Source organism: Vanellus vanellus (genome assembly GCF_965231255.1).
Source record: "Vanellus vanellus genome assembly, chromosome: 18".
In the NCBI taxonomy this organism is placed as follows: Eukaryota; Metazoa; Chordata; class Aves; order Charadriiformes; family Charadriidae; genus Vanellus; species Vanellus vanellus.
Window position 1 is genome coordinate 7,722,044 of NC_138923.1, and position 26,912 is coordinate 7,748,955.

The window sequence follows — 26,912 nt, forward strand, 5'->3', positions numbered from 1 at the left end:
GACACAGCTTGAACAGAATGTGTCTCATTGCCATCTTGAAGCACAACGTTTCATGCATTTGGGAAGCATCAGGGAGTTCTGGGAGCTGAAGGTTTTGAAGGAGAAGAGGAAAGTTTGCCCCCTCATAAGCATCTTCCATCAGCCCAGAGCAGTGTGCAGAAAACAGAGTGGAAGAGGGGAGGGATTGGTTTAGGAGAAAAGAAGAAAGGAGGAGACATCAGAGACCGGACATGTAGGCATCTCTGGCCAGCAGCATGGGAAGCTTCACCTAATTAGGTGGTCAAAAGTGAGGCCTCAGGGAGGTTGTACACAGCATCCTTGGTCCAAGGGTATTACAGTGTCAGTGGATGGAAGTTGCACTTGCTTACATCTTGGCTGAGGGCATTTCTGTTAAGTCTCCCTGAGTAACTGTGCTGCTAATGGCTTCTGCTTGGCTAAGGATCCTGAAGCAGTGTTAACATAAATTGGGAGTTTATTTGTCTTCAGATGCATTCGTTTCCACACAGGAGGTGGTTTCCAGCTGCACTGAGTGCTACCATTTAAACCGTAGTGAGAATAACAGCTCAGTTCTACTGTTTTAATGTGAGCAGACCTGGAACCATTCAGTTATCAAATGAAATTGCAGAGAGACTTGGAAGAATTGAGACAGCTGCAGATTGCAGAAATGGAGGGGGCAAGCTTATCCTAAATTAAACGAGTCCCTTGATGAGAGGGTGTTTCTCAAAGGCTAAATGTCAAAGCAGAGACTTGTGCTTGCCTGAGGTTGGTGGCCAGTGCAAAGACTGTGTCTTGTTTGGTTAATTGGTACTTTTTTGAGACTGTTGGTGTGTGGACCTCCTGTTTTGAAATCTGATCATCTAACAATGTTCTTAAAAGATTTTTTGAAAACTTATTCTAGGTCACACTTATCAATATAGAGTTCTCAACCCAAGAAAAGAGTTGCATATGTGGCTAAGAGCAGCTTAATTAGAAGGTAATTGAAACACAGAAGCATCAGAAATCTGGCTGAAAGAACTTCTTAGGTGATCTCATCCTTGCACCTCTTCTCCAGTGACATTGAACAATTGCTTTTCTTCTAAGATAATACAGCAGTTTGTAGTATTATTGATGAAGAGGCAAGTCTTTTGCTTTTTGCCCTCTTCTAGGTATTATGGCTGTAAAATTTTTTTTGGAGGCTGTATCCTGAAGAATTGTGGTGTAGTAAAGTAATTATGAACTGCTCCATGCCTGTGTCTTCTTTGTAAGGGGCACTTGGAGGAAAAAAAAATGCATCGAACTTTTATCAGTGTGATGCTGCCTGGGGTTAGAGTGCAAATTGTTAATGCCTGCACATTAACAGTCATTACATTGTGCAGCATTACCTGGGGGGTGGAAGTCTCCCTGAAAGACACTTACATGTTGTTAATATTCTCATTGCCATTCTAGTTCAGTAAAATAGTGCAGTAAAAATCAGAACTCTGGGCACAGCTCAGATATTTTGTGGTGTATTTGAGAAATGTCCTTCTTGTGTATTCTCATCTGTCAAAAATATTTGAAGATGTTACATGCAGCAGTTGCAGTGTCTTCCCTGGAAATCTTCAGTTGGAAGGTCTCGTGCAGTGTGCAAGTTCCAGAAAGTGAAAATGACTTAAAGCCAATCCTTCTTGACTCTTTAGGGCAAGGAAGGATAAAGATAGATGGGACTCTTTTGTCAGAGGTGTTCAGTACTTATTGCTGATACTTCTAGCATGGTAATTCTGAAATGCCCTTTTTAAAAAGAGCATTAGCCAAGGAACACCAAGAAACAGTTCTCAAAAAAGCAATTTTTTTTAGTGTTTAGTGGTGCAATAATGCTGACAATTTCCTCTAACTCAGTGTTATCTTGCCAATGAGTTTAGGAGAATTGCTGTGTTTTGTTTTCCAGTCACTGGCAGATCTTTAGAATGGACAGAAAGCTGTCTTTCTAGGGTGGCTGATGACTCAGCAAGACAATTTGCCAATGACAAGAAATGAACCCGGCCTGATCTGGCCAGTGATCTGCATCTTAAAAATGCTGCAGCGGGGAAGAGAGTGGGGTACAGCATATAGCACTTGGTTGTTATCTGTGGTCTTTCACTGAGTATATTGCCAGAAATCTTAACAGTAGACTTCCCCAGTAGGGTGAGATCTGAGCAGAAAGTCTGGGTAGAAATGTCAAATACTTGATAACAGGGTATCATCTATAAGCAGTCTTGCAGAATTTTTATCTCTGCCTCAGTCTGAATTTTGTACTTTACAAAAATTATTGGAAGCTGAGAAAGTTCACTCTGACTTCGTTGAACATGAGAATTTAAATGAAGATCCCAAGTTAAGAGAGTGGGAGTACTGGGTGAGGACATGTGTTGTTGTGTTGGTGACAGTGTCTGAGAGTGTTTTGGATGTGAGCTGAGGTGCTGGTATGATAGTAATTTGGATTTAAATATGCTGGAGGCCCAGATTCTCAGGAAACCTGTTTCCAGGCTGATGTTGTAAGGGAATTGAAAGAGTGGAAATATCTTCTCTGAGTCCCACACTTATTTGTCTGGCAGGTTCAAGGGCCTCAAGCCGACTGTTATCCTTCTCTCCCGAGGAATTTCCGACGCTGAAAGCAGCTGGCGAGCAGGACAAGGTTGGCAAAGAAAAGGGCGCCTTAGATCCGTCGTATGGGCCAGGACCAAGCCTCCGCCCCCAGAGTAAGTGAATGATTGTGTCTTTCTACCTTATCCCAGCTCATAACCCCATAGACGCTGTGTTGGGCAGTGGAATGCCAGTTCATGGTAGTATCAGATAGTCCGTCCCTACATTCTCTTTTATCTTTTTATGAGCTCACATGTGTCAAGCTGCTTAGCAAATGATCGCAGATTTGCAGGTAGTGCTGATGTTCACTGCCTGAGTTCTGTGGTCCAGACAGCCAAGTATGGACTGTCATCTTCTTCATTGTTTCATAAAAATTGCTGTGTGATGTTGCAAAGCAGGCCCCTTCCCCCTGGGCTAAGGGAAAGTCACAAGTGGAATGAGTGGGTGGTGTAACGTGGCTTCTCTTTGACTGTGCATGATCTAATTGGCCTTAGTTCTGCAGGGTGAGGACTGTGGAGATGGGGAGCAGAGTTGGTTGGAATTTAGGCTTACTGACAAATAAGGACACCACTGGTGCGACAATTACTTAGTAATGGCTGATGCTGCTAGTCTCTAAGGAAAATAAATGCTTTTGGAAATTTTCCTTGGTCCCCGATGGTTTTCTACATGCTTAGTGTAATTAGGGCTTGACCAGAGTATTTGAGTTTTGAGACTTTTTGGCAGAGTGACTGTCTGCATTTACGAATGTTAACATAATTGTTACCTCCTTTCCAGATGTCACCAGTTGGAGGGAGGGCGGTGGGAGGAACATAACCTCTGCCACATCTCTGACCGCCTCCCCTGCTGAGCTGGGCAGCAAGACCTCTAGCATGGGAGACGGAGCCCCCTCCTCAGCGAGTGCCAGCGATCCAAAGGAGCCGTCTCTCCGCCCAGCTCAGCCTGTCCGCAAAGGGGCTTCACAGTTCATGGGAAATGCCTACCAACCACCTACATACCATGACATGCTACCTGCTTTTGTAAGTTGCTCTTTCCCCACGGCTGTGTAAGTCCTTGGTTTTTATAGCGTGTGTTGAAGAAGTCAGCTGAGATCTGTTTTCTGGAGTCTGAGTTGGTTCCCAGGGCTTGCTCGGGGATCCTTCTCTTGGTCTGTTTTTAGTTTCTGCTGTTGTGTGTTTAACTTTTCATGCTAGAATCATAGAATGGTTTAGGTTGGAAGGGACCTTGAAGATCATCTAGTTCCAACCCCCCTGCCATAGGCAGGGACACCTGCCACCACCCCAGGTTGCTCAAAGCCCCGTCCAGCCTGGCCTTGAACACCTCCAGGGATGGAGCTTCCACAACTTTTCTGGGCAACCTGTTCCAGGGTCTCACCATGCTCAGAGTGAAAAATTTCTTCCTAATATCTAATCTAAATCTACCTTCTTCCAATTTGAAGCCATTCCCCCTCGTCCTATCACTGCATGCCCATGTAAAAAGTCCCTCCCCAGCTTTCCTATAGGCCCCCTTTAGGTACTGGAAGGCCACTATAAGGTCTCCCCAGGGCCTTCTCTTCTCCAAGCTGAACAACCCCAACTCTCTCAGCGTGAATAGAATAGGGTAGCACAGCCTTGCTCAGCCCAAGGAAGTTGCTATACTTTCCCTCTAGAGCTGGAGAGGGTAGCCGTTAGCACATGGCCTGTTAGGCAGCCAGATGTGAAATGTTCGTTTTCCCTTTGCACGGATGCAGCTACCATGCTCGTATTGTAACCTTATCTGGCTAAGCCTTCCTGTGATAAGGAGAAAAAACAGACTATTCTGCTTTGCCTTGTTCCAGATGTGTCCACAACAGCCATCTGAGAACCCTGGATCGCTGGACCGAGGGTCTTTCCCCCTTCCTCGGCTTGAGCCCCGGGTACCTTTCAGACAATACCAGATGAATGACCAGGATGGGTAAGGCTGCCGTGACTGTCCCAATTGAGAGGCAGGTTCAGGGTGTAACATAAACCTTCAACTATGCAAGAATTTGGGCTGAGGATCCAGTTGCATGGGTGAAGCTGCAGGCAGCCGCAGAGGAAACCTGATTTTTACCCAAAGAAGCAATGCTTTGCTCCAAACACAGCAACATAATGGTGCAGGATTGTAAGCAGTGTTTGCCTAAAGACCAGGTGAACACGAGAAGTAGTTGTGCGTGATCCTGGACTGGAAGCAGCTTTGATCTGTAAGCCCTAGGAAGTGGCTACTGGGTAGACAAGGGAAAGAAACTTTGCTAAGCAGGGAGAGAAATTTGGAGCCCTTTTATATAAGTGCATGGTAGAAAAGGACCGATTTCACTGTTACAAACCCAGCTCTACATTCTTTTCTTTACTGTTTGCTGTTTCCAACCATTTCTTTGTGTTTCCCTTTAGAAAAGAGAACAGGCTTAGTCTGTCTCGCCCAACACGTCCAGTTCGGCAGCAAGTAGAGAGAGCGCCTCGGCCCACCATTATCAATGCAGAGAACCTAAAGGGGCTGGATGAACTAGACACTGATGCAGATGATGGATGGGCAGGTAAAGTGCTTACATTCCCTAGCTTCAGGCAACAACTTAGGAGGTGAAGCAAAGTAGTTACTTCTCCCTGGAGCATGAAATAGCCAGGATATTCTGGTGGCTCTGTTCAAAGGGAGGAGAAGCAGCAAAGAGCGGTCTGTCTAGTTGTGAAATTGCTGTTGGTGTAAATGATGACACAATGGATCCTTCTGATCCTTCCATCACACTATACTCAAGGAATCGGATCTGAAGACTCCTAAAAGCTGAAAACACCAAACAGCAGGTGGATAGCATTATGGCTGCTGGGAAGAAGAGTTAGTCCTACCCTTCAGTCGTGGCATTCCATATCCAGTTACACACAGTCTAGCCTGGTGGCTGTCTCCTCATTTGCAGCCCCCATTCCCAGACTGGTTGCTGCTCCTTATCTGGGCCCAGCCCAGCTGTTCAGCAGTGTGATTCCACACTACTCACATAATTTCCAGTACCTGTGGTGGACATTGGGCTTTCCGAGTAGTTTATGGCAAGCCTGTGCATTCTCTGGCTTAATGCCAGAGAAGGCATAAGCTTTGTCAGGACAAGGGACCTGTTTCTTTCTTCTCATACATCGCTTCTCCAATCCTGCCTTTGTAGGCATTCATGATGAAGTGGATTACTCTGAGAAACTAAAGTTTAGTGAAGATGAGGAAGAGGAAGAAACTCTTAAAGATGGACGACAGAAGTGGTAAGAAGTGGCTGTACTTGCACCTACAGTTGTTTCAATAAAAGTAAACAGTACCACGATCTTTTAAAACTTGTTCTAAATGTTGAGGCTTGATCCCCCTGATTCATACTGTGACTTTGTTGAGTCCACTGGCCATTGTTTGAGTGGGCCTTAAGGGTGTGCGTAGGTCTTGAAGCTGAGTGCCAGGATGCCAGGCCTTTTTCCTCCTCCCCTTTCTGTGTCTCACCTTTATCCTGCTGCACAATAGTGGTGTTAATCCTTATGCACCTTAGGAGAAAAAGCGCATTGCTTGTTCTGGTGTCTTTGTTTTTCGATCTTTCCTTTCTTTTACAATCAGTTGGTTTTGCCACTTCATAAGACTGCAAGTGCCTTTTGAGGCAAGTAGCAAATGTAGTAGCAAAGCTGTTTACATGACAGGAACAGCTGGGATCCCAGAAGGCAGCGACAGTTGTCCCTAAGCTCTGCAGACAGTGCAGATGTCAAACACCCTGTGGAGGAAGGAAAGAATTGGGGTGACTCAGTGGGCTTGTCCCGGTCAGTCCGGAAGGTTCAGGATTCACAGCAACCTCCAAGGAAGCTGAACGGCTGGAGCTCTGCATCTGAATACCAGGTAGGCTGAATTCATGTGAGTGGGCTTGCACTGCTGGATGCGATGCATTGGTGTCCTTAAGAGGCCAGTTTGACATTTTGTTGAAAACGGGATGCTGATGAATATCTCAATTCTTTGTTTATATCCAGCTGGAGAGAAATCCATCTGCATAGTACTCCCACTAGAGCAAAGAAAATGAAGCTGGTCCAGAGCAGTGGGATTGTCAGACAGCGAGAAAATGGAGCTATTGAACCAGATAGCAATAACTCCGCACCAAAAGGGGGATTTGTGTGCGTGAGGATAGAGGGGATGGAGTCAGGAGGGAATCTTCTCAGTGTGGGACGCAAATCTCAAGATACAGGAGATGCTTGGGTCATGTTTATTGAGGAATGTTTTTACTTTGGCAGAAGCCCACACTGGGAAGCATTCTCAGGCAGCAGTCCCTCGAGGATAAAGAAGAAAAGGTGCCACTGAGACAGAAATTTGTGCATTCTGAGATCTCGGAGGCTGTCGAGAGAGCCAGGAGGCGACGGGAAGAGGAGGAGCGGCGAGCCAGGGAGGAGCGTCTGGCAGCCTGCGCTGCAAAGCTGAAGCAACTTGATCAGAAATGCAAACTGGCTCAGAAGAGCGTGGAGACCCAGAAACACGCAGAGAATGAAGACCTGCGACCCCCAAGCACAGAGAAAAATGCTGTGCAAGAGAATGGTCATGCTTTCCGTAGAGGTACAGAAACATTGCTTGCCTCACCTTGTAAAAACTGCTTTTTTGCTATTGTGCCTATCTCTTGCTGGAAAAGTGTGGGAGTTCCTGGGAGGGGAGTGTTCAGAGGGTACTTCAGTTGCACTTGCGAGATCAGCTTCTTCGCGTATTCTGCAGAGTATTTTGGATTGGTGTGAAGGTTCGTTTTTAAAAAAATACTACAAAAACAAATATAAACTTCTTTAGTTGTGTGTATCTGTGCTCAGTCAGCTGTGCTAGCAGTGACCTTGTTGGAATGGGTCTCTTGATCTTCTCATGATTGGATGATGATATTAAGAAAGTGCTCATGGGTCACAGATCAGAAAATTGGTTATCAATAAGTCCTGGCAGGTTTAAGGAGTAACAGGGGAAATGGACTTTTTTTCCCCAGTGCTTAAGCAGAATGCTGATGGCAGAGGGGGACTTCAGTTTATCACTAAAACAAGATGGACAAAGCTCTCTAGAGCTGTCAAGGCAAATCAGACAGATTGTGTGAGGTGCTATATATGATTATAATAAAGTTGAACCACATAATGCAGTCAGGACATGCCCCCACCTGTGTATGTTGTGGTGCACGCACAAGCCCTGTTGTAACCAGGGCTCATCAAGGCTTATTTTCTTCTCTGCAGCAACCCCTGAGTTTCACACACAGGATGTCTCTGTTGGCTATCTGGAAGAGGATACTCCTGCCCCAGCAGCAGCCACCCAAAGCAGCAGTGAGGAGGAGCTCAGGGAAGCTCCCTCCCCAGCACAGGAATTCAACAAATACCAGAAGTCTCTTCCCCCACGATTCCAGAGGCAACAGCAGCAACAGCAGCAGGTAATAGGTGTTAAACTCCCACCCCTCTTCCTTTGGACCCCCCCCAAACCATTGTGTTTGCTTGGTTCTCAACACCATCAGCACCAACTAACCAACTGTCTTTGGGCGGGTTGGTGATAAATGGGGGTTTTACCCTGGCCTTCTTCAGTACTTTTGATCACAGATGTATCCTGTCTGACGGGCGTAAAAGGGCTCTCTGTAGGTTACATGAATTTTACGTGCACCCTGTGATGGTGGAGCTATTGTGGTTAGGGCTTTCTGTGGCTGGGGAGAGGTGTGGGCAGGCCAGGTTTGTCACTTGCCTGGGAGAAAAACAAACACTGCTGTCAGAAATGCTGACTTGTCTTGCATGGTTGTCTGGGTGTCTCCTGACAACATGAAATCTTAGGACTACGTGGTTTGTAGCAGAGCTCTGGTTCGCAAATGTGTGTATGCAGGAGAAGCTGGAGTTGTTCCCCTTCCCCTGTCCAAAGCCAGGAGAGCAGTAGTGGCTACCTTTGTACTTGCTGTAGGTCAGATCCAGTGAAGTCTCTAATGCCGTTGGCTGGCACTGAACCTGGTGAACATTTGTTCTTGTTCCCTGGTGCAAGATGGGAGCTGCTGTTCTTCAGCACTCCTGCAGTGGCAGGGAGTTGAATATATGGGCCAAGGGAAAGGAGACCCTTTGGGGATCAGCTGCTTCCATTTCACTCTGCACTTGCTGTGCCCTTACCCTGTTAGGTATGGGCAGCCATTTGCTTGCAGGAGCAAACCAGGTTGGCAGGTGGTTGGACTCTGCTTCTGGAATGAACATGAGGGCTGCAAAGTGGCACACTTCTCATTCCACCTCCTGCCTTTGCAGAGAAGTGGTCTTCTGTATCTGCTCTCATCTACCTACCCAACATTTTTTCTGTGAGGTTCTTCCAAATCATTACTTTCTTTGCACCATAAATGTGCTTGGTCTTAACTGCTTCATTTTTGTTTCATTGAAAACTCTCCTCTGGGGCTTCGAGAGACCAGCCTGCACTGCTTTGAATGTCTTGCATCTTGCCCAGCCTTACAGTGCTGTACGCCATACACACTTTTCAGCTCTTCTTCCAGATGCAGTGAGCCTCCTTAGGGCAGCAGAGTCAAACCAAAGGAAAGAATATTCAGGCTTCAGATAATGGAAATTTAATTGCCATTCTTCATAGAATAATCAGTTGACATGTGATATAATCAACTCTGCTGCAAAACTTAGTGAAGAGCTCACATTTGGCTTTTGCTTGGAAGCTCAGTAATTGCTCTTTTATGAATGTTCGGCTGTGCTTGTTACTGGGCAGTTGACATTTTCAGGATTTGAATGTACAGCAGCAAACACTGCTAATGTTACTCTTTAAAAGAGATGCTCTTAAACTAAAAAGAATTGGATGTCTTTGCTGTCATGCTAATAATACCACAGGTCATTGCTATTGGAAGAACATGAAATTTTCATTTTATTTTCTTTTATCCTTTGTGTTGTTAGTATGTAAGAGGCAGTTTGTATTTTGGCTGGATTGTATTGCTGCTTTGATGTCCTGGTTCCATGAAATGAACAAAATAAAAAATAGTGTTGGTATCATTAATGAAATATTTTCTCCAAGGTTCTGGATCACTAGATAACTCATAATTTCTGCATTTATCTGAGTTTCTGTTTTGCTGTAATGATGTGTCAGGTTCAGATTTAAGAGTGTCTCTCTTGCTCTGCAGTAAGAGACTGGCTTTTTTTTAAATGAAAAGTTACAGTATCTGACACTGTAAGCTTAGTAAGAAAAGACGGTGGAAAGTTTGACAGGTAAATAGATGTATTTCATGTTAATTGGAGCTGTTTACCTTTTGAAAGCTTTCTTCAGTACACAAGGCTCCCTTCAAATGTAGGTTCTTCTTGGACCTTTAGCAAAAGTTAAATGTCAAATGAGATGAACATCATGACAGTCTTCAGCTAAAGGAAGGTGTACTGGCCGTGCGGGAGGTGGGAGACAACCTGAGGGTGTCTGTCCATCTCTGGATGATGCACAGGAAATACTATAAAATATTAATAGCTCTCTTAATTGAGTTTTGGATGTTCTTATCTAATTGTTTAGCCAACATGAGTAGAACTAATATATGTGCACACTAAATAACTCATAATTGCTTTTTCTCCAAAGAACAAAGTCTTGTATCTTGTAAAGTATTTGGTTCCAATTAGGAAATGGTGTGTGACAGGAAGTTGTCCTGTATCCCTTAGAAGCACTGAGAACATGCAAACTCCAGTCTTGAAGCTGATCCCTTGCATTTGGCCATGTAGTGTGACCCATAGTGGTGTGAGATTCTGGCTGCACTTCTGGCTGCAATATATTCTGGCTGTTCTGGGTATTTAGAGATAACAACTGCCATGTTCCCAGTTGGTAGTGAATTGCCCTTATCCACTTTACCTTCCCATCTGATCTGGTTTTGAGCCTCTAGAACATAGAATGTGTTTTTCTTTGTCCAGTTTGCAAATGTGATTCCTGGCACCACAACCATTCATGTCAAATGGCCCATCCCTTTTCCCTGCAGGAGCAGCTGTACAAGATGCAGCACTGGCAGCAGCAGCAAGTCTATCCTCCCCCATCCCATTCCCATCCCCAACGGACGTTCTACCCGCCGCACCCCCAGATGCTTGGCTTTGATCCTCGCTGGATGATGATGCCCTCTTATATGGACCCTCGCATGGCCCAGAGTCGCACCCCTGTGGATTTTTACCCTTCAGCCCTTCACCCTTCAGGTAAGATATTTTCAGTGTTTCCTTTTTTTCCTGGCTGTTCAGTTGGTCCATATCTGGAAAGCTGCTGTTCTTCACCCGTCTTACCTCTGTCCAGACTTTGCATCCTGGCTGGCTGTGATTGACCTTCTCTAGGGATGAGGAGGAGTCAGTTGCAATGAAGGCTGGTGAAGGAACAGAGGCAGTTGGGAGGGAGGACACCTGCCTGTCTGTCCCCTGCACTGCAATGGGAGATCTTCCCTAACAGCTTTGGAGCCTTAGCAGGTGTAAAAGCAGATCTTGCCCCTTGGAGGAAAAAGATTAGTTTGGGAGTTACTGTAATCATGTGAAATCTTGATAGACCCCCTCCAAGAAATGTGATGGAAAAATTCTGTAGTTCCTGGGCTGTGTGCTTGTAGCACCTTCCTACCTTGTTGCTGATCTTCAGAGGTGTGAATGTAAACATCAGGGTGTATAAATCATTCCCTTGAGTTTGTGGTTTGTTTTCACACACCTGCTTGCTTCTGAGCCAGTGATGGTGTGTAGTATTCTGCGCAGGCTAAGCTCCGAAAGCTGTGTCACCCTCTGTATCGCTCCAGGTGTATTTCCCAGCTGTGTATTTCCCAAGCACAGGCTCCCCTCTACCAGATGGGTTTCCATGGCTGCAGTCACCTGCTGCCCTGGAAGGAAGGCGGGGTCAAGCTAGCAATGGATTGCTAATTCTTCTTGGCTGTGAGATTCTAGTGTTAATGGTATGAACTCTGTTGTGATCAGGAATTATGAAGCCCGTGATTCAGCAGGACTCCATCAGTGGGAGCAGCTGTCGATCGGAAGATCAGAACTGTCAGGCAGGGCAGGCGGAAAGGAAAACTGCTCCCTTGGACCCTGTGCCAGTGTGGGGCCAGGAGAGCTACACATCTCTGCAGAGCAAAGGGTACTCCTTGTCACATCAAAAACAGGCTGACAACATGACCATGGAGGGGCTGCATGCCAGGTGAGTGCAGAACTCTCCTGTCCTCATGCATGCTGTGATGGGAGGTGCTGCCATAAGTCATCTCCTACTGAAAAGCAGTTGTAGAGTTGACCCAAAAGATATCTCTGAACAGGCGAAGTACTGATCTGGTAGCACCCTTACACTGTTGAATCTTTATGTTGTGGAGGTGCTTACAGATTGAGCTATTTAGAGTTTTTCTGTCTGATACCAGTCAAGGCTGACCAGCTTGGAGCCTGTTCAATAGGAGAAAGCCACTTGTCACCTACATGGATAGGTACAGAAAACAATGAGTCAAAAATTCCAATACTTTCTAGTTTATCTCCTAATCCTTTGAGACTTTCTGAAACCAGTTCCTTGTTTTCAGATCTCCACATATGTTGGAGGCTGAATCTCCCTTTTGTTTCTTAAGTTTACTGCCCGTCATAGGAAGTGCTTTCTTTATCATCTGTTGATTTGACAAACCAGGCAGTACAGCCTGGACCCACAGCAGATCTGCCCAGCACTCAGGTATTTGTTGGCTCATTGCCTCATGATTTAGAGCAAACCCCAATGTATTTTTGTTTCCACCTCTTATGCCCAGCTATGGTCCTTGGAGACATGCTGTGCTCTGTGTTAGCTGATTTTTCTTTTGTTTGTTGTTTCCATCCTTCTCAGAAATGACAGTTACTCTGCTTCTTCTGGAAGGCCAGAGAGTCTGAGCACCCAGCGAGATCTCTTTGAGGAGCGAGGGGAGGAGTACTTGAATGCTTTTGACAAGAAGGCCCAATCAGACTTTGACAGCTGCCTGTCTTCTCAGAGGATAGGCCAAGATCTCTTGTTTCAGCATCAGGAGACTGTGCAGGAAACTTGTCCTTCTGGCAACCGCCACGCAAACTTGAGGTGTTCGCCCTTAGAGCCTGATTTTATCCAAGCAGAGAAGAAGCCTGAATATAATGGCTGGGATATCAGCCACCATCAGAAACCTGCCGAGACTGCAGCGGAGGTTGCAGAAGAAGTGCCCAGGGATGAGCAGTCATTCAGTGCTGACCCCTGGAAGAAAGAAGGAACTAATACCAAACAGTCCACTGAAGAAACAACAGAGTGGGCTCCTGAGAACCGGAACACCAGTGGTCAGCACCAGGAGCAAATGGGGAGGACACGGCGATCGGGCCCAATTAAAAAACCAGTCCTGAAAGCCCTCAAGGTGGAAGAGAAAGAGAAGGAGATGGAGAAGGTTAAACTGGAGGGAGAGGACACCTCACGCCCACTGAAGGAGAAGGTGGCTGTTCAGAAAGCAGAAAATGCATCAGATGATTCTGCAGCCTTACTGCATTCCACACGTTATCTGCTGGATGATAAAGGTTCTTCCCAAGCCAGCCTTGCCCGAGAGGCCGAGAAATCTCAAGAGGAAGAGGAGGAAGAGGAGGAGGAAGAGAAGCCAGAAAGAACCTGGGAGAACAAGCTATCCAGAGAGTCTGGTGATCTACCTCCCACAAAAAGAAACAACTGGATCTTCATTGATGAGGAACAAGCCTTTGGTGGGAGAGGTCAAGGGCGTGGGCGAGGGAGAGGCTTCAGAGAGTTCACTTTCAGGGGGCGAGGCACTGTTGTGGGCAGCCGGGGAGTCTATAACAACCAGCGGAGCAGCCGAGGGAGAGGGCTTCGGGAATTCAACCAGCCAGAGGACTTCCCCAGAGGCAAACCGAGGCGCCGGATTGCAAGTGAGACGCACAGTGAAGGGTCAGAATATGAGGAGCTCCCCAAGCGTCGCCGGCAGAGGGGATCAGAGAACAGCAATGAAGGCTCTGTGCTGGACAGGGAGGACAGTGATTTGAAAAAGGGAGACTTCAAAGAGTCTTGGAGGTCCAACAAAATCTATTCAGATGATCACACTAGTCTGGACCCTAAGATGAGGGCCCCAAGAGCTTTTGGCAGATCACTGCCACCAAGACTGAGCAACTCTGGCTATGGGCGAAGGGGTTTCATGGGTAAGGAGCCCACCCAGTGGCAAGGCAGGAGTGGGGGAGCAGGGTGGCAGGAGTACAGCCACACCTCTCCATCGGACACTTTTGGTAGCAGGCAACAGTCTGACAGGGACTACATTCAGGACTCTTATAAACACGTGGATTCCTTCTCTAGCCGGGTTTTTGACGAGAGTCATCTGGATGACAAAAGGCACTTTTTCCAGGAAGATTACTCAGCAGATCAGGAGAACATAGAGAACAGGCCGTTCAGGAGACGGCGTCCCCCCCGCCAAGACAAACCGCCAAGATTCAGGCGCCTCAGGCAAGAGAGGGAATCAGTCGGCCAGTGGAATCCTGAGGAGGGAGGCCCCAACCTGCTGCCCAGCCAGTGGCCTGGAAGACCCAAGCTGACCACTGCAGAGAAGAGCACCATCTCAGGCAGACGGTCTCCTGAGCTGTCCTACCAGAACTCATCGGACCATGCCAATGAGGAATGGGAGACAGCATCTGAAAGCAGCGACTTCAGCGAGCGGCGGGAGAGGCGAGATGGAGTTTCGGAGAGCGAAGGCCAGCTAGAGGGTGGCCTCGGGAGTGGAAGCCTGGGGGAGAAGAGGGAGCTAGCGAAGAGGAGCTTCTCAAGCCAAAGGCCCATCGTTGACAGGCAGAGCCGCAAAGCCGAGCCAGCAGGATTTGTGGAGCAGTCTGTCAGAAGTGGTGTAGGAACAGCTTCCAGATATGAGAGCCAGCAGAATGGGACACTAATGAAAAGCAAAAGGTAAAGTTGCATTCTGATGTACATCTCATCTGATATGCAGATATTGGAGGATCGGAGAAGGGCTGGACTGTGGGTGAGGAGCTGTTCGCTGTGGTTTTTTTTATCTAGTGCAGCACCGTTTATCGAACTTCATGACATCCAAGGGTTTCAAGATTGTCTGTTTTATAACCAATTGATGCCTTTGCTTCAGTGCTGGGAATTCAGGTTTATGCAAGTTGCTGAGACACTGTGAGCATGACATGTGCTGTGCTTCTTTACCTCAGTTTCGTGCTAAGACAGCTCTCTACTCTTGACTGCCTCTCAGTAGAGGCGTGAAAGATAATGAAGGAGATACTGGTCCCTAACACCAAACCTGTTGCGTTGTTCCCTCATGTCATGGGTCCCCAGTGAAGCGTAGCAGAGCACAGAAGTGAGGGTTGGGTTTTCCTGGGATGAGTTGCTGTGAGCTGTGTAGTTTGAGCATCGCTAACCTGGATTCCCAGTAGTGTGATTGTGGCACGAGCACAAGTGTGTGACATTGCCAGTTCTAGCTTTGCCTGAGCAAATATTTTCTTAGACCTTAGTGGAGACCAGTGATGAATGGCAAGCAGCACTGTGTGTTCCGAGCCTGGTGGGAGGAGTTCCTCCTGAGAGTATTTTAAGACAACTCTGACACTAGGGATTAAGTATTTCGTTGCGAGGGTCTTGTGAAAAATCTGATGATCAACAGAACACTGGGTTAGGTGGGCCTTGGTCCTGGGCTAGTTTGACAACTTGCTTGTTACTCTCTTCCTTTAACAGGAAAAGGAGAAAAAGGGTGTTGTGCAGCTACATTGTATTGGGTTTAAAGCACTGATAAATAGGCAACTTGTTCTTTTTTTTTCTGTCCTCTTATGACCCATGTCCCCCAGTTCCTGGATGTAATAACTAATACTAGTTTATATGGAAATAAGAGGAGAGCTGGTTGTCTGGAAAGACGCTTGCAGGTAGAAAGGGAAAGTAAGCAAAAGGGGAAACTTTCCTCCCCCATGTGTCTCTTTTGTGAGTTGAATGCTGGGGAATGATGTGTGGATGGTGATCAAAGAGGTGAATACATCTGGGGGGAAGCAAAATGGAAAAACTATTATTTTTTTTTTCTCAATGTTGTCAGCCTCTCCCCATCTCCCTTTCCCTCACCTGGTCCTTGCCAAGAAATTTGTGTTAATTGCAAAGAGCACCAGGGGAGCTGTTAGAGCAGTGTCTCAGGAGGGTAGGAGACACTGTACAGAAGCACAGAGCCCTTCCCGTGGGGACAAGCTGGGGTATTAGGTTGTTGCAGAGGCAGCATGTTGGATGACTTATGAGTACAGGTATTGTTCTGTTTCCATCCCACTTCCCCAGTAACACCCTTGTAATGGTCTGCGTGCTCAGAATTTAATGTCTGCTTCAGTTGAGCAAAGGCTGGGGAAGGATGAGATGTGATTAGAAACCTGGCAAAGAAAATATAGCACATATGTTTTTTTCTTGCTACTTTTACTCATCTTCTAGTGACAAATCTAATTCCTGTTCCTTCTTTCCTTGTAGATCTCCAGAAGAAGGAGGGGGTCTTGGCAACACCAGTGGTGGGAGTAGCCACTCCATTTACAGCTTGGATAGGGCTTCCCATGCCAACTCAGAGAGTGCTGAGGGGCCAGGTAAAAAGACAGAGAAGGAGCCCAAATCCACTGTGCAAAGAGCAAGCGAGAAGGGAGAGGCCCTGTCACAGTTTGAACTGAGTTATGGAAGTGAGTGGCTTAAAATTAAGTTATTTCCTGAAAGGGATAATACATTGTGGTGACTTCAAGCCAGGCTGATTGAATCCAGTGTAATGTTAAATATCAGCTTATATTACTTTCCATTTATTTACACAAACAAAAGTGTATCTAAATAGGGAAAACATGGAACACAAAGATGGTTTTAAATTTTAAACCCAAACTTTCAGCCAGATCTGACAGTCTCTCTAATGTTTCTTCTATAGAAGCTTTGGTTTTAGGGAGAAATGAGGCTTTTCCATATTTCTAAGGTGTTAAATTTCAAGCTCAAAATACCTTATGTACTGTGAAGGAAGTTAAAAGAGCGTACAGAGCGGGGAATTTGAGTCTGAGCTCATGGCAAGGAGGCAAGAAATGAGTATCTCTGAAACCACTGGCATCAGGGCATGACTCAGCTTTTTGCCATTCGTAGACCTGAGGTTTTACATCCAGAAGTGATGTGTGTTTTCAAAAGTGCCTGTGCCTGCTTTGTCCTTGCTATATTTGGAAAGGTGTGACCTTTGTTTCAACTGATACTACACCTAAAGTTACCCAAGTTACCACACGGCTAACATTCACAAGCTCTCCCAGCTGAAGTGTGCTCATCTTGAGGCAGAAGAGAGCAAAGCCCTGCAGGATAAAGTGACTGGTAGATGTCAACAGACTACCATGGCTTAGTTTTCAAAGCATAGCTGCAGAGCTGCTGGCTGAACTGGTTTGCCTGTAGCCTGGGTCCTATTTGGAATGCACTCTTTAAATTAGTGCAATTATAAAGCGTTATATGCTTTCACACGTGCACAATTTCTTCCCCATATATGCTTTGTTCAGGTACCATCATTGATAATCGGGTGTCGAACACAGCAGAAGAGAATGAAGTAGGTTCTATGGCAGGTGAAGGCTTCATTGAGGTTCTTACTAAAAAGCAGCGTCGTTTGCTGGAAGAGGAGCGCAGGAAGAAGGAGCAGGCTGCTCAGGTGAGGAGTAGGGGGCAGAAAAAGCTTAATGTGATAAGCTGTTTGGACTGCAGTCAGAGGAACAGGGCCCCAAAAAGTGTTTGGATGAGCAGAAAAACATGCAGTTGGCCAAAGTAGGACAAATCCTGTATTAAGCCCAGGAAACATATTTTGGCTTTGATGGGCAGGGGCCATCGGTCTGAAAAAGATGGATGGTTAGATTTCTGACTGTTCTTGTTTTCTAGCATAATTGTTACTGGTGAGTTAAGGCGGGTTTTCTAAAGTGATCCTCATCCAAAGCGACTTGGCTCACTAAGCCAAATGCTGACTGTAGTTGGTGGGATATTGGGCAGCAGTGAGCAGTGGAGGAGGACCTCTGCTCCTGTTGCATGAGTAGGGACTTTTTACATTACAGCGTTTAGAAATCCAGGGTTCGAACTTGCCAGGAGCAGGCTGTGTAAGCCCATTGTAGTGACAGGTCTTAGAGCCTGTGCCTTTTCTCTCTCAGGCGCCAGCTAAGGCCCGTGTCCTTCAGTCTCGCATTCCTCCTCGATTTGCTAAGAAGCAGAACAGTTTGTGCTTGGAGCAAAGTGATGTAACAGTGTCTGGAAACAGCCTGGGCACAGAGATCTGGGAGAGCAACAGCCCAGGTAAGTTGGGGTCTGTTTCTTCCAACGTGTTTCACAAAGCTAGGAAATCCTCTGGTGTGTGCAGGAAGGACAGGGCGTCTGTGCTTAAGAGACAACAACCTTCTCTTGTCTGATGCTGGAAGTGGGAGGGGAGCTAGCAGACATCTGGAGTAGCATCTGTTCAAAGTTGTACTGTTCAACCGTCCTCCTCCTGTTGTTGACCATGTCAGTCTCCTAATCTATTTCTTGAGTCTTTGTATAATATCAAGATCCCACTATATGGAATTTTCTAGCCTGTTGGGCTAGATATACTTCAACCATTTTCTTATTTTGCCTTCCTCTGTTTTCTCATCCTCTAGCACTGAATAGCTAGTGCCTCCCTTGTTTCTATCTCTGCCCTTTCTTTCTCCTATTGTTTTCGCGTTCCCCAAGAAATTTCTTCCCTGTTCTCTATCCTTGCTCTCCATACCCTGTATTCTCAGTGCTGTATCATATCTCAGCTGATTGGGCAACACTAGCTTTCTGAGGCAGTGAAAATATCCTATCTTGTGTCTAGAAATGGAAAGTTAGTAGTGTAATGTGCATGATGTACAAGGTGTGCTCACAGTTGTTTTTCAAGCAGATGAACCCTACTCTCTGTTCCCTTCCAGCTCTTTCTGTTCAGTCGCCTGGCAGTGATTCTTGGAGCAAGCCTGTAAATACCTTTAATGGTACTGAATCTAGCACTACTGAGGTAAGTGGCACCCAATGTGCCATTCAGGTATTGTGTGTATAAAATATTAACGTAGGTGGCTTATGCTTCTCATTGCTCCATCTGTGCTTAGCAACTCTCAGCTCTGCTTGTGCAATTTTAAACTCTTTGCAGTTCTGATTTTTAGCTTGATGCTGCTCAAATCTTGGCCTAGACAGCCAAGCGCTGCTTGGTGTTACATGTGGGTATAAATCTGGAGTAACTGGTAGAGCTATTCCAGGATTATGCTCCTAACTGGACGTAGAGTGTGGTTGAGGATGGCGGAATCCCATAGGTCATGATTGTGTGCCTCATGCCTGTGAGCAGTGTGTAGCTATAGCCTTAATGCAGAGAGGGCAGAGAAGGTTCCTGAATGCTTCACCTCTGGAGACCGGAGTTCAAATCTGGTTTGGGTCGCAAGTGAAATGAGGCTGGCAATCTCAGCCTAGTTGCTGTGTGGGACACTCTTTCCTTATTCTAAAGCCATTGTCTGGTTGGTGCATTGGTTAACCTGTCTCAAGGTTGTGTAGAGCTGAAGCAGCAGCCAAGGGATGCTGCAGGTCAGGCCCAACTCCTTTGCAGTTAACCAAGAATGTGGTTTGAAAAGGGGACATGGTCTTGCTGTTTTCTGGGATTTTTTTCCTCCTTTGTGGAGCTGGGTCGGAGTCCGGGGCTTTAACACATTTCGTGCTTTGCATAGCAGGGTTTTAAAGGCAGCCAGGGGGATAGTGGCATTGACTTGAGCGCGGAGTCTCGGGAATCCTCCGCTACCTCCTCTCAGCGCAGTTCTCCATATGGCACCCTCAAACCAGAGGAGATGAATGGGGCTGGCCTGGTGGACCCAAAGCCTGACTGCCAGAAGGAGCAAGTGCAGAAGCAATCTGATAAAAAGGTAATCTGGATTTGCAGCCAAGCCAGAGCACATAGTGAGAGACCTTGTGAAGTGGTTGTGTTGTTCTTGATAGCATTTTTAAGGCTTGAGATTGAGTTATTCAGTCTTTGTGTCTCAGCCTCTCTGCTTTCCTGTTAAGGATTCAGATCAAGGCTCAGGACAGAACAAGGAACACAAGCCTGGACCAATCGGCAACGAACGCTCCCTGAAAAACAGAAAGGGTTCGGAGGGAACGGAACGGCTGGAAGGGAATATTCCCCCTGTTAATGGGGTGGAAATTCACGTGGATTCCGTACTTCCTGTGCCACCCATTGAATTTGGAGTAAATCCTAAAGTGAGGATTGAATTTAATTTTATCTTCTTGGTGGTTTGAGCTTGTTGAGATATGAAAGGTGGTTTGAGGCAGAAGGATTATTTAGAGCAAGCTTCCAGCTGTAGATTTGACTCAGATTTCGTTACTGACACAAACCAGGTTCTTAAGATGTTTTGGCAAACACATAATATCTTCTTGGAAATATTGTCCCAAGGACCAGCTGGGGTGGTAACAGAGGTGAGGGACAAAATTATGGTCATCTACGTCTTTGTGTGCCTCTGGGGGTTGCCTGCTGCTGAGTGATGAGAAGTGTCTTTTTGTTCTCTTCCAGCAAGGCTTACTGGAGGACAGTCTTTAGTTTCTAGTGTCATGAATCAGGCTAAAGTCATTAACCATGAGAAGCAGACGGGTGGCCCTTGGACTTGGATTTGAATTTTGTATGTTTTGATTTTTCAGGACTCTGACTTCAGCTTGCCACCTGGTTCTGCCTCTGGCACTGCAGCTAACCCTGTCACCAAGTTGCAGGATGCTTTGGCCAGTAATGTAAGTATTTTTTTTTTCTCTCTTTTTTTTTTTTTTTTTTGGCATTGATTCATTGGAAATGTTCCCTTAGTTAAACCTCAGATACTACCAAAGGGAGCAAGCATATTTCTTTGCAGTTGACTTCACACTTAATGCTTAGGCAGCACATGTGACTAAAATCCATAATGGAAATCTGTGCCCTCAAGGTACCTTGATAAAATGAGCATCACTAGCTCAGCAGTGACATAGGGAGCAACTCCATTATCATTCAGTGACCTGCGTATAGCAAGAGGTATTGCAGATCTGAGATCACCATTGTCCTCCTAGGAGATACAAAAGAGTGCTGGTAATGGGCATGATGCGGATAGTGGTGTTCTTAGGCCTGGACTGCCAGCTTCCTTGGAAGGTCTCATCTGCCACAGCAAGGCAGAGATCTGTAACTTTTATAAGTTGGGTCCTTTTGGAGGTTTCATAGTTTATTCCATCCATCTGGGTATTTCATTATTATATGTGAAAGAGTGAGCACACTGAAAGCCCAGCTTGTAGCTCAGCTATGGACAGCTATGTGAGAAACTCACAAAGCTGCTTTTGAAATGTCTTTGAGCTTGTAGGCTGTTTGATTTTGGTGTTTTGTGTTAGAGGGTGTTTCTTTTCAGAAGTGCTCTTTCGGAAACAGGTTTTGCCTGAAATTTAGGTAAGTTCCAAATATGGGACAGGCGGGGGAACTCTTCTGCAAATTGAAGTTACTGGGTCAAATTGATGGTTAAGTGGAAGCTGGTGTAACTTGATATAGAGGGTGTCATTGCACATCACTGAAGCATCATTTATTCCAACAGCAGAACGGATCACTGTTGAATGTGGGCCTTAACTCCTGCAGTACCACCGAGGATTGAATCCTTTGGGGTGTAGTTGCTAGAGCTGCCAGCTGAGGATCTGTCAGCCTTGGTAGCTCATGACATTCTCAGAAGAGTTTATAAAGTATTCACCACTTACAAATCTCCCCTCAGGCAGGGTTAACACAGTCCATTCCCATTCTACGAAGAGATCATCACCTCCAGCGGTGCATTGGCCTGAACCCAATGTCCTTCCCCACTGCAGACCTTACTCTTAAGGTAAGCAAGCTGGCATGTGTGTTTGTCCTAGGTGTGGGTGCCATGTCTCCATGGCCAGAGTAGTGAGGATGGAGAGATCTTTCACAGAGGGTTTTGTTAAGTACTGCTAAATCTTTAATTGGCTTCTGTAAAAGTTGTGCATATATCTATTTATCATGTGTGGAAGGTGTGTGTTTCAACAGTCCTGGATGCTGAAGTGCTCACCAATTGTAGAACAAGTGCAGCAGAGCTTTCCTACTATTTCAGTAGCTGAGTAAGATGGCTGGTCAGGGATCCTAGGTGCCTGATGGTTTAAAGAAGAAAAAGAAAAGGGGGCAAAAAACCCCCAGAGCAAACAAAAAAAACCCAAATATACAAACAACAACAGAAAAATCCAAAATAAACCAAACCAAAAAACACTGCCACCTCAAACCCAAAAAGCTCAGCAAATACCAAGGGGGACTGAGTGAAGGATGCTTGCCTATTGGAAATTGGTGTGAAACCCCTTGACCTGAGACCTGCAAGTTTCCTGCTTTGGCTAGACTAGATGGAATTTGAACCAATAGGTCATAGATGAGCAACTCTAGGCTTCAGTATGTTCCTCCCCATTTGAACTGTCTGTAGTTATTGTCCTTCATTTCCATAGATGGAGTCTGCTCGTAAAGCTTGGGAAAACTCTCCTAGTTTACCAGAACAGAACTCCCCAGGAGGCGCAGGCTCAGGCATCCAGCCTCCTTCCAGTGTTGGAGCTTCCAACGGTGTCAGCTACAGCTCTTTTGGTGGAGTTTCTATGCCTCCTATGCCTGTGGCGTCCGTAGCACCTTCTGCATCTATTCCAGGTACCTGCAAACTGTGGCAGCAGTATTTGCATTGTCTGGTTGGTATCTAGGAATCATCCTCAGGTTCTAGTAGACAAGAGCATGGTGAGAAGAGCTTCCATGTAAAGTAACTGTCTAGCTGGTATTTAACAAATTCTTAACAACAACTGAGGCAAGAGAGAAAGAGGGACCGTCTCCTCACTTTAGAGAATGCTACTTGACTGTGACTGGTATAAACTTAGCACAAGAATTACTTTCCCTGCGTAGCAGCAAGTCTCTCTGATATCTCAGTAGATCCTGTTTACCCTTCACTGTGTGTTCAATAGAATAGAAGGGAAGTGAAGAAACCTATGGCTGAGAGACTTCAACAGTCCCAATATCAATATCAGCCATTCCTCTGCTCATTTTGCTATTTAAGTCACAAGTTCTAAGCACCTTCTGCTCTTTGTACATAACAACTTGCTTACAGTTTGCAAAACCCCAGGAGATGGGAGGGGGTCACTATGTTTGAGTTAGAGGGAAAGCTTAAGCTCAGTCATGGTAGATAGCATGTATAATTACAGAGAGCATCTGGAAGAAGGAAATGTACTTGGATTCTCTGACTCCTGGATCCCAAAGGACCTCTCATGCATGCACTATCCTTCCCATTCTTCAATTCAAGGATGGAGTGGAATACGTTGGGCAGAAGTGATAGTGAGTTGGCCACTGTAGTAACTCTTACTAGGTTCCACCTGGAAAACAGGTTGTTCCAAGTCAGGTGATACCCTTCCCCATGCCCCTCCTAATTTTGCTTGTAAATCCTGTGGTTCAGATCTGCACAGAACCACAAAAATGGCACAGCAGTTTCTAATTAGATCTTTAGCATTTAGATCTCGAGTTAAGGTCTCAAACACCATGTTTGCTCTTTCTGTCCCTCCTAGCTGCAAAGACAAGATAATTGCAGAGCAGGTTTCTGGCGTTTAGGAACAGTTCAGAGTGCAGCTCATCAATTCCTGAACTGTTAGTGTCTCTGACTTTTTTTGTGGAGGTGGGAAACCTAGGTTTACATTTAGCCTCTTACAGAAAGGTACGATTAATTCTCTGCAAGTCTGCTACTGTAAGTGGGCTGCTGGCTTTGGTATGTGGACTTAAGAGCTTTACAGGCTCTTCTGAATGGGTACTATGTGTTGACTTGCTGAAATGGTTGCTGAGAGGTAGGAAATAGTCTTGACCTGCAGGTCTTTGCGGTGTACTGTGCCTGTATCTTCCTGTAGCTTGAATTTACAGCCTGCCTTCTCTGATGTTTAGGTAACCATATTCCACCCCTGTATCTGGATGGTCATGTGTTTGCAAGTCAGCCTCGCCTGGTCCCTCAGACAATACCTCAGCAGCAAAGCTACCAACAGGTAAGGGAAAATACAATTAGCTAGTGGTTTCTCAAGGACCCTTCAGGCTGGCATTTAGGAAGTGAGGAGTCATTTATCTCTCTGATAGCCCAAAGGAGCTTAGATGTGGCTCCCTTTAGGTTCCTTGAATGCTGCTTCCCAGTGGGTGTCACAGGTTAGTGAAATTGAAGGGAGGGAGTTGAGGGGGTTTTCCCCTTTTGTATCAGTGCCTTTGGACTGGGTTTAACTGAAGCAGATGCTGAGGCATCTGTGTGAGGTAAAGTGACTCAGTAAATTCCGCAGCCAGTCAATACCAATGAGCAATCTCACTAGCCTTAGAAAATAGGGTTGGGGAGAGCCCTTTCACGGTAAGAGTGCAGGCAAGTGAGAGCTGGGATTTTCAGTGCCTGTTCTGTGTGTGTAGCACGTTGGTCCCTTCATGTGTCCTTGAGATGCCTCTTGCAGGCACTGGTCTTCCCTCTTGGGTGCCTATGCAGTATCTTCCCCTGACAGTGTGTTGCTGTTCTGTGGAATGATGCAGGGGCTTGGTAAAGGCGTGGTATAGGTAATTATGGCAGATTGATTCATGGAGGAAGCTGATGGATTTTTAACAGCCTGGGAGAGTTTCTGGCTCTTCTTGTACCTCTCAGTCATCTTAATTTCTTCTGCAGGCTGCTGCTGCTCAACAGATTCCCATTTCCCTCCACACATCCTTACAGGCCCAAGCTCAGCTTGGGCTGAGGGGTGGTCTGCCTGTTTCCCAATCCCAGGAGATGTACAGCTCCATACAGCCCTTCAGGTAACTGCTTCCAGTTTTTAATTTCCTTGTGGTTTGAACTCTTCTGTTCCTGAAGGCCATGTACATTGATCAGATACTCCACACTTGTCTTCTCTTCCCCCTTTGCTGACATCCTGCTTCCTTCCCCTAGTAACGTTGCCAGGGTGGAGAGCACAGATACCGGGCACATAAGGCTCTCTGTAGCATGTTTCTTTGTAGGACAATGGCAAAGACCATCCCTGGAAAATTACATTCAGTTGTTCTACCTACCCTTTCAAATGGTGAGGTAAATCTTGTTGTAGAAGAGGTTTGTGGGCTGGCAAGCAAACTCCTTAGTGAGAAACCCAGAGCTTACAGCTTACTCTATTTGGCTTACTACTGGGGAGAAGACAAAGAGAGAGCTTGATCAGAGCTGAGTATCTGCGTAGCAAATTAAATAATGCTTTTTATTAGATACAAAACAGAAGACAAGAACAGAATAAATACCTGCACTTTGGAGAAAAAAATCTAAGATTCAAATTAGGAAATCAAACGCAAGTGTAACAGCAACAGTACTTGGCTACAGGAACTGCTTACTAGACTCGAAGGAATGAGACATCCATTTCAGAATTGGGCTGACTGTGGGAGTCATACTCTGTACTCCCCCTTTCCTGCATGAGATGAGAGCAAATGATCAGAATAGTCCTTCAAGGCCACAAAAACCTAGACATTGAGGTTTAAAAAAAACCCTTATTTTGCTAGAGCTATTTGAATCTGTAACTTCTGATTCTTTCCTGTTTGCAAAACTGCAGAGTTCTGGTAACCTGAATCCTCCCTTACTATTAAACCAGAGCTTATTGTGCAGGTTATTGATACATAAATTTTGGATAGGACACAATGTCATTCTGTTGAATATTCCTGCAACGCAAAGACATGGCTGTAAGGGATGAAAAGTGGAAGTAAAAACCCTTATAGCTAAAATGGAATGTGGCATCACAGCTTATTTCTAAGCTGTCGATTTAGTAGAGTCAGAGAACTGCTTGCTGATGGCAGGCCAGATATGGCTTGGCAGAGTGTGTGCGCATGTATAGTTGCCAAAGGTTTCCTGCATAATGACTTGAGTCTGTTTTTCTTCTCCAGGTCTCAGGTGTATATGCACCCCAGTCTGTCTCAGCCCAGCACCATGGTCCTGACAGGAGGCACTGCTCTGAAGCCTCCATATTCTGCCTTCCCAGGCATGCAGCCCTTGGAGGTGGTGAAAACCCAGTCTGGGTCCCCCTATCAGCCCATGAATGGAAGTCAGACGCTGGTTTATGAAGGCCAGATAAACCAGGCGGCTGGTATGGGAGCTTCCCAGATGATGGACTCTCAGCTTACACAGGTTAGGAGCAGGGCTTGCAAGCCACTCCCTTGTCCAGGCTTTTTCACAGCCACTTGTTTCTGAGACTGGGTTGAAACTAGTGTTTGTGCCAAGTCATGTGTTTGTGTGAACTAGGCTGTCTGTAAAGAGGAAAAGAATTCCCCAAGAGGCTCTGTTCTGTGAACCATTGTTTCAAACAAGCAGCACCTTATTTAATGAGATTCTTGCTAATTACATGTCTGTCCCTGCTGAGATGTCACTTTGTAACTTGGAAGTCCTTGCCCTCAACATAGATGTTTCACGCAGATCAAACCTTGCAATGCTTCATGCATAGGAGGCAACGATGCAATAGTTGTCTTAAAAGTACCTCTTCTGAGAGCCGAATCACAATTGTTTCCAGATTGAACTCAGCTTCCAGGGTAACTAGGACCTTTTATTAAAAGCTCATCTGTCTTCTCAATTCATTTATTATCCAGATCTTATTTGCAACTTCTGCTGATCATCTTAACAAGAATTCCATTGTGTGAAAACGTTTTTGTAAAGCATGGTTCAGATAAAGACATTGAGTCCTACTGTGAGCGTAGCTGTATTTGTGGACACATGTTCTGATTCTCTGGAGAAATTTGATACTTTTATTAAACTCATCTTACATTTATTTTGTGCAACATGTTAAGTTTTTGGTTTTTTGTTTAAAGTGGGATTTTTACATTGTGACTGATTTAAAAATAGTTAATCCTGAAAGTAACTTAGCTGAGGAAAATAGAGAGGTAAAGGAAATATCTGAAGAAATGCTTTATCCATCATAAGCTATTAACTTGGTCTCTTGTGTCAGCCTTAGATTTATTTTTTTTTTATTTATTACAAAGTGGTGTCATAGAACCTCCCAAAGACAGCAATTGTGAGAACTGCTAGATGAATTGGGGGGAACAGGAGGCTCTTGAGTCCTGAGCTGCGTTTTTTTTAAATTACTCTTAATTGCTACCATCATCAGTTTGAAGCTCACTGCAGAACATATTGCTGAGGTCAGCATCGCTTACTGTGGAGGTCCAGCCCCCAGAATGCTTTGGCATGCATGTGTAGCAGACTTTCTGGTTTGGGTATGAAAGCTGCAAACTAAACACCTGACATTGAGCTGTCTGACGTTGCCATCATATCAAGAGAAAACACACTCATGCAGTGACCATGAGGAAGACTGGAGAACTGGATGAAGGTTCTAGTGCTTTCCTCCTTGCCTATGTCGGAGTGCAGTTATGTTAATTTGATGCCATGTGGAAAGCCCAGCTGATAGGGTGTTGGCAGCACTACCAGAACATGCATTTCAGTATGAAAGTCCCTCTGTTACACTGATTTGCATTT

The 26,912-nt window shown here is 45.7% G+C and overlaps 1 protein-coding gene across 1 annotated transcript in view; it reads left to right on the forward strand.

Annotated features, from left to right (window-relative positions):
• PRRC2B (proline rich coiled-coil 2B) overlaps window positions 1-26,912 on the forward strand; it is a 44,499-nt gene that overhangs the window by 14,598 nt on the left and 2,989 nt on the right. Inside the window, exons 7-29 of the mRNA XM_082492839.1 lie at window positions 2,547-2,690; window positions 3,349-3,590; window positions 4,388-4,503; window positions 4,959-5,101; window positions 5,711-5,801; window positions 6,219-6,411; window positions 6,798-7,113; window positions 7,758-7,948; window positions 10,484-10,691; window positions 11,442-11,661; window positions 12,316-14,379; window positions 15,922-16,121; window positions 16,956-17,101; window positions 17,589-17,730; window positions 18,360-18,442; window positions 19,143-19,331; window positions 19,471-19,665; window positions 20,101-20,187; window positions 21,174-21,278; window positions 21,904-22,096; window positions 23,363-23,460; window positions 24,111-24,238; window positions 25,337-25,577. Of these exons, the coding sequence (XP_082348965.1) occupies window positions 2,547-2,690; window positions 3,349-3,590; window positions 4,388-4,503; window positions 4,959-5,101; window positions 5,711-5,801; window positions 6,219-6,411; window positions 6,798-7,113; window positions 7,758-7,948; window positions 10,484-10,691; window positions 11,442-11,661; window positions 12,316-14,379; window positions 15,922-16,121; window positions 16,956-17,101; window positions 17,589-17,730; window positions 18,360-18,442; window positions 19,143-19,331; window positions 19,471-19,665; window positions 20,101-20,187; window positions 21,174-21,278; window positions 21,904-22,096; window positions 23,363-23,460; window positions 24,111-24,238; window positions 25,337-25,577 (5,735 nt within the window). The remainder of the gene's footprint in view (window positions 1-2,546; window positions 2,691-3,348; window positions 3,591-4,387; window positions 4,504-4,958; window positions 5,102-5,710; window positions 5,802-6,218; window positions 6,412-6,797; window positions 7,114-7,757; window positions 7,949-10,483; window positions 10,692-11,441; window positions 11,662-12,315; window positions 14,380-15,921; window positions 16,122-16,955; window positions 17,102-17,588; window positions 17,731-18,359; window positions 18,443-19,142; window positions 19,332-19,470; window positions 19,666-20,100; window positions 20,188-21,173; window positions 21,279-21,903; window positions 22,097-23,362; window positions 23,461-24,110; window positions 24,239-25,336; window positions 25,578-26,912) is intronic.